Below are 7,364 nucleotides of genomic sequence, written 5' to 3'. Positions count from 1 at the left end.
CTCACGCTCTTTCTTTAACTGAGATGAGGCAAAGGCAGACTTAAAAATTGTATCAAAGACTTACGGTTTATTAAGGGCATTTTGCTGGGACAGATGTCCTGTGTTTTCTTCATGTCGTACTGGTATATAGCACATGAATCAAACCAAAACCAAATAAAAATGGTTGTTCCCTTTCCTGCATTTTTAATATTTAAATATTAAGTTTTAATACTCTGAAAAGCTTGAACCCAGACTTGTCTAGTTTCCACATTCAGCCCATTCACAGGTCACAACCATTTCTATATCTTACCTTTGTTGTGTGTAGACTTTCACATGCTTTTCTAATGCACCTAGATCTACCTATGTCTCAACACATTATACTCTTAGACTGCAGAGATTCCAAGTTGAAAATCAGCCTGTATGACACAGTTCAAACGATGTCAACTTCTAAAACTAGAAAATAATACTTCCAGAATTATGGATTAAAAATCATTACTATGGAAACATTCAGTATATGTTCTCCGAACAAGACCTGTTCTCCTCAAGCTCTTCCTATTTCATTTAAGCTGCCTCTGGTTGGATTAGTTGAAAACCTTTTGGTTGGGAGTGTGTACAACTCAGCAATGTTGTGCTGAATCTTTTATCAAAAGACACTTTGATCAACCACTAGTAAATTTTACTGATTGCTCAGGTAAGCTTGCCTCTTTCTAAATACCTATTTACTTGTAAAACTTCATATGTGCAGAATTTGGATTGCTTCTTGGGACTGTGCCATGACTTGAAAACAACTCTGAAACTGCTGGAACGAAGGGTAGATGTTACTAAAAAGATTGATTTAAATGTAGCACATGGATCTTATGCACCTTACAATATAGCCAGTCTTAACTGCAAGCAGTTTTTCTAAGAGCACAACTCTACTGAATTTAGAAGAAAGTAATGAGTGTTGCCTAGGAATTTTTGATGATGTTTAATTATTTAGATGTGCATTAAGACCTTATTTGTGTATCTTTATATAAATTAAAAAAACACTGAAGACATCATTTTCTTTCCTTGTTTTTTTTTGTTGAAGGTTGTCTGAAATAGGGTATTTGAATATAACAGCCCTGAGTAGTATCAGGGAAGTTATTAGAATGGTTTAATTAAATGTCTACTTAATCACTCATAGAAGCAATTCATAAGCACTAATCTCTGAACTAACATTTAACACAGGCATTCTGTTAAGACACACCAGTTTTACAACACGTATTTTTGACACAGACTTCAAAGTAACGCAGATAACTCCTTATGAAACTAGTGCTGTCAAACGCATTCATTAGTTGTCAGTACAGCCTCATTATCAAGTACTGCAATCCAGCTGGGTTATTTATTGCTTACAAATGCTTCAAACTACAGGAAATCTTTGGTAAAAAGAAAATTGATAAAATTTTCACAATAGCTTTACATGTAGTATTGCACAACAAGGCTTTTTCAATACACAAGAAAAAAGGAATGCTCAAATCCTCAGTGAGGAGATTAGAACTGTACAACATTCATTAGTTTACCACTATGAGCAAAATTTCTTTTCATAAATGTTTAAAATATTTTCTGGTTTCTTTCAGCTTATATGAACATTTATTTTTCAATCTATATTTCAAACAGAAGAGTAGTCAAATAGAACCATTTAAATAAAAATTGGCAACTATACAGCATTGTCTTGTCTACCCTACTACAGCATCAGATCTTTTCAAGTCTGTTTACTTCACAAAAAACTCAAGAAGAAAGAAAAACGCTAAAAATAATCATAGTCCTCAGCCCTCTATGGAATAGAGGAAAATAAGTTTCATGTCTATTATTGGACATAGACATTTCTCTAGTGGTCCAGTTGTGCAGATTCAAACCTAAGTGGCATTAAGCTGCTCTAAATGAGCTCTTAGCTCAGGACACAGTTCAGTTAGCAGCAGTTCCAGCAAAACCTGAAAAACAGAAACGAGTTCAGGTAAGCCCAGGTGCCGCATGACAGTTTCTTCTTCCTTTCTGTCATGTTCAGAGCATCACGGATAAGAGAAGCATGGAAGGTCACTGTACTCATCACTCATGCAATTCCATCCTAAAGTCAGCATGCAACTTGCAGGTAACATGGGAAATGTCTTAAGGCTAAAAGAGGGCAAGTGCCATGGGGGCAGCTGCCTTCATTCAGGTGGGGATTTCCCACCCTGCATAAACCAGTCTGTTCTGTCGAAGCTGCAGCAGCTCCATCAGGAAGCACCAGGGCACGCGCTGCCTGAGCAGGCTGCATCTGCTGCTGTGCTGAGGCTGTGTTATGTGACTGGCTGCATCAGGGAATGAGCCAGAAGAGACTGACTGAGGGAGAAGGTATTATACTTGGATCCAGCTGTGTACTCCGACCAGTCACAACCAGCAGCAGAGGAGGCCTGTCATGGCATAACTGTGAGCCAGGTCTGGAACTCTCCCTCCTTAGGATTTTCCAAGGTGTCTATTTTTCTCAGCTATGCGAAGAGACTAGTTTGTGTCTTACAAAGTCAGGAAAGTTAGATGTGGTAGAGGGTCTCTCTTAGACAAAGGCAATGCTGTTTTTAAAATTAAACAGCTTTTCATTATTCAAAATTAGTCAAGTGATGTAACCAAGTACATTTTTTCTGACTTATTTTAATAACAAAAAATGTTACTTGCACACAGAACAACTAACAAATTTCTGCAAAAACACACCCCCCAGGCTCTAATACAGAGGGAGCAGAGCTCAGCAATTAACAGGAGTATAAAGTTAAAAGGCTAGTTTTCTAGTTACTCACATAGAGTAGATGCTTGTTTGCCTTTCTTTCTTGCAATGCATTGAACACTTTCACTACACCATGGCGGGCATTTTGTTGTCCAACAAGACTCTGCAGAGTATCTGCAACAAACATTAATTTAGCTTACAGTGTTTCATTCATGCTAGGCAACACCTCCAGCTAACCGTACTACGCACAAAGGAGGGCAAATTAAACCACTGCACTTCATGGCTCTTGGTTACAAGATACAGGTTAGGTCAGGTTGAAAAGACACCCTTATTCTCAAGTTACCCAAGTTTAATAAGGGTATATGCATCTCAATGACAACATTTTTTAGTATTTTAACATGATATATAGTATGCCTTTTAGACAGTTTACTTCAGAGAGTCAAGTCTAATCTCATACATTAATAAATCATTCACTTAAATATACCTTCAGCCACAAAGACAGAATTCCTACAACAGTTAAAACAGATTCAGCACTTTAATTGCCTCCGAATCTTCAGGGAAAATACTTCCCACAAGTAAGTCAATTATTTACAATTTGGATTAAACTAGATAATAAATAGTAATCCAATGCTTCGTGAATTTAAGGTACATTAAGCTGTGTCCTGATACATCTCTCCAAACTCAGAAACATAAAAAACAGAACCATAAACCAACTGTGGAAACCTATGCCAAGTAATTAGGTGAGTATCTAACAGAGAGAGTAAATGAAGGGTTGATCACACATCAAATGACAAATATTTTTCATGCATACCTGCCGCTATTTTTGCAGTAAAAGTTGATTAAACAAACTAATACAAGGGGTGTATGAGACACCTCAGCCATAAAATAGCTCGTTAAAGTACATTCTGTTCAGCTGGAGGGGAACATCCTGGGTTCAGCTGTAACCGTTGTTTTTTCTCCTTCCGGGTAGCTGGTGCAGTTCTATGCTTTTAGTCTGAGAACAACGCTGATAACACACCAATGTTTACTTGTTGCTCAGCAATGCTTACTCTGATCAAGGACTTTTCAGTCTCTCATGCTCTGCATAAGAGGGGCCAAGAAGCTGGGAGGAAGCAGAGACAGGACACCTGACCCAAACTGGCCAAAGGGGTATTCGATAACACAGCACGTCATGCCCAGTATAGAAACTGGGGGGAGTTACCCATAAGGGACCAGTCGCTGCTCGGGTCAGACTGGGTATCAGTCAGTGGTGGTGAGCAATTGTATTGTGCATCACTTGTGTTTATTGATTCTCCATCTACCCCCCCCCCCCCTTTTGTTTTATATTCTCTCCCCTTGTTATTTCCCTTATCATGAGTAGTAGTAGTTTTGTTTCCTTACTAGTTATTAAACTTGTGATTAAGCAGAATGAAAGTGATCTCACCTGGAATGTTTTCAAGTAGTTTTTGCTGTGCTCTCTGTTTTGTCTCACGCTTTTGTTCATCGCTCTTGGCTCTTGGTGGTGGTGCTAACTTGCCATTTGGCCAAAAAGCATCTCGAAACACGCCAATGTAGTAAACAAGCATTGGTTCACTGAACATCCAATGTACAGTGTCACGAATTTGCCTGTGAAGAAGTACAGAAGGGACTATATCATGTTTTAGGCAGATTTATTCTTTTATTCCTGAAAGTAGTGGAAGGGATGCTCATTTTCATGTAGTTATCCCAATTTATCTGAGCTGATTTCACCTGCATCCCAGCAATTTATATTCAGCTCTGGGTTCTCTAGGAACTCCAGACACCTGACTGAGATGTGGAGAAGGCTACATTTCAATGTAAACCACAAACACAGATTACAAATTAATACATATAGTACAAATTAGTACAGTGAACTGTATTTCAGGGGTGGGTACTACAAAAGCTCCCCTGGAAAAGACATAAAAATCAACTAATTTTGGTGAACTCCAAACTAGTTGCATGCTAGTTTTATCCCACCATGGCTGGTGGGATAAAAACAGATGAAGTTTTGATAAAAGCACAGGAAGTTCCCTCACACATAGCAATACCACGTTAGCGAAGGGATTACAGATGGAGACAGCAGCCTCCTCCTGTGGCTGCAGGCACTCACTGCAGCCTTCAGCACAAAGAGTCCGAGGTAGACAGCAGGCTCCAGGCTGTGCCACAGTACAGCCAAACGCCTTAAGATCAGTAAATGTAAAAACTCAACCAACATGTAAAAGGCTATACAGCAACTCTGCATGCATGCTGTGCTCACACACATACTCTCTCTGTCCTTTCTGAGGTGTCTTTCATGCTAGTTATCAGCAGTGTATGAACAAATGAAGTGAATGGATACTGCCAGAGGCCAGTCCAATTTACCACTACATAACATGTGTGAGAGGTTTTAAAAGCCATGCTGTCATGTGCAAATTTAGTCACTGACTGGACAAAGGAACAGCCTGTTCTACTGGGAGAATACTCTTCCAGACTTTTTCTGACCAATGGTGTAACTTCCCACATGGAAGGTGTGTACAGACACGCATGCTTACTTCATAGCCTCGTCCAGGCCTCACTTGGCAGTTATGTCTTCAAATGATACAGAAAAATACCTTCATGAAAACACATCACTGTTACACGTGCACAGGTTTCATGTTATAACGTAATGGTTCTCATCATGTGTAAACATTATTACGGTCACTTTTGAGAAACAAGTATTTGATTCGAAAGAAACTACTTAAACCAGAAACCTAGCTTCAGATGTGGCAAAAACCTTCATGGGACTGTAAGATAAACCAGAAACTAATAAAAGACATTTAGAGCCAGGTCATTCAGAACAGGATAACAAGTCTTTTAGGGGGAAACAATAAGGAAAAATCTAATTCATATATCTGTGTCTTCTCTAATCAACATAGTGTGTTTTTAAATTGAGCTGTGGAAAACAAATGCAGATTGCCATACAATAGAATGTCACAGTTTTGTTTCTTTTTTAACAGTTCTGATCTCAGCCATTTTTTCATAGAACAATGATGCAGGTTCAGTTAAATTAGCACCTACTTACTTGTTGATAGTTCTTCCAAAAGTGACTTGTACTAGTGCAATTAATGTTTTTCTGACCCACTTGAACACTAGAACAATGAAAAATGACAGAAAATAAAGATCAAGAGATTAGCAACATCAGGGAACCCATGATGATGCCTAAAATTCCCCCACTCCCAAAACCCACCAACCCGCCCCTACAGTAAACATAGAATCATAGAATGGTTTGGGTTGGAAAGGACCTTAAGATTTTCTAGTTCCAACCCCCCTGCCATGGGCAGGGACACGTCGCACTGAACCATGTCACCCAAGGCTCTGTCCAACCTGGCCTTGAACGCCTCCAGGGTTGGAGCATTCACAACTTCCTTGGGCAACCTATTCCAGTGCCTCACCACCCTCACTGTGAAGAACTTCCTTATATCTAACCTGAACTTCCCCTGTTTAAGTTAGAACCCATTACCCGTTGTCCCAGTACTACAGTCCCTGATTAAGAGTCCCTCCCCAGCATTCCTGTAGGCCCCCTTCAGATACTGGAAGGCCGCTATGAGGTCTCCACGCAGCCTTCTCTTCTCCACATCTGTTAGAATCCTTTCAAAGACTTCACTAATTGTGCACGGCTCTGATTTTTCTTGACTGCTTTCCCTGTACTGTTTGCTATATGATTTTTAAGTCTTGCAGATTACATAAACATATCTATTTACATATCTGGCTTTTGTGGTTTATACTGTAAACTTTAAGAGTATTTCAAGTTTATTGAGCTGTGCAACTACCTAAACCCCTTTTTCTACTAAAAAAAAGAGAACCCCCCCCAAAATTCACACCCTTTCCATATCCACTTGTCTAACATACACACAGCAGCATCATTAAAATTCTGAAAACATTTTCTCTCAAATAAATCAAGCAGTTAGCTTTTCGTTACACATAAAGGAAACAAATGTGAGTGCTTCCTTGTAATTACTGGTTAATCTTTCTTTCAAGGCAGTTTGCCATCAGCACAAGAAAGTCTATATTTGGAATATACATCTGCCATTTTTGGAAGGTGCTGCATTTTTTAATAGTCACCCTGTAAATAATTTTATAGGGTGTCAAGTGTAGCTGCACATTCAAATAGAGACAAAAATAGTTTCCTTCATTACCCTCATTCAGTTACGTGTGGCATCTTTTCCATTATAAAATTGTGAAACTGAAAGGCACACATAATACACTTCAAATGGACATTAAAATTATATTGCTTTACCAGTGACATGTTCTGTAATAAAGCCATCTTTCCTTCCTCATAATCCATGCGTTCCAACATGCAGCCTATTTACAGAGAACATGCCGTTGTACTTTTCGGGGGGGTTTCCAGCTTTTTTAAATCAGAAACTTAAGAATACTAAATTCAAATGCTTTCTCCTACTGATTACATTTTTATCGCCATGTTATTTTGGAATTTCACTTTTGAATAAAAGCTCTGGAGTCATGAACTACTGAAGAACAGCTCTGTTCCAAAGAAACTGCTGATACAGACTGCAAGAACATTTCTACTTATTGAAACAGCATAAAAATCTAAATTACAAAGTCCCCCAGATTTCCTGGCCAACAGATGCCACTGGCAAATAAGCAGGTTTACAGCTTACTTCCTCGCAGCTCAAAAATCTCTCCAATCAGCATG

General features: G+C 38.9%; 1 protein-coding gene across 2 annotated transcripts in view; it reads right to left on the bottom strand.

Annotated features, from left to right (window-relative positions):
* Positions 1-1,275: 1,275 nt before the first annotated feature.
* The window catches only part of SNX25 (sorting nexin 25), a 69,596-nt gene continuing 63,507 nt past the window's right edge, over positions 1,276-7,364 (bottom strand). For both annotated transcript variants that reach the window (XM_010021897.1, XM_010021898.1), the window contains exons 15-19: positions 7,330-7,364; positions 5,733-5,799; positions 4,119-4,300; positions 2,769-2,869; positions 1,276-1,931 (exon numbers count right to left, since the gene is read on the bottom strand). In XM_010021897.1, the coding sequence (XP_010020199.1) occupies positions 1,857-1,931; positions 2,769-2,869; positions 4,119-4,300; positions 5,733-5,799; positions 7,330-7,364 (460 nt within the window). In that variant the 3' untranslated portion in view covers positions 1,276-1,856. The remainder of the gene's footprint in view (positions 1,932-2,768; positions 2,870-4,118; positions 4,301-5,732; positions 5,800-7,329) is intronic.

Source organism: Nestor notabilis, unplaced genomic scaffold (assembly GCF_000696875.1).
Source record: "Nestor notabilis isolate BGI_N333 unplaced genomic scaffold, ASM69687v1 scaffold13419, whole genome shotgun sequence".
Lineage (NCBI taxonomy): Eukaryota > Metazoa > Chordata > Aves > Psittaciformes > Psittacidae > Nestor > Nestor notabilis.
Note: the sequence above shows the minus strand (reverse complement) of the source record. Positions and strands in the feature narration are given on the sequence as shown.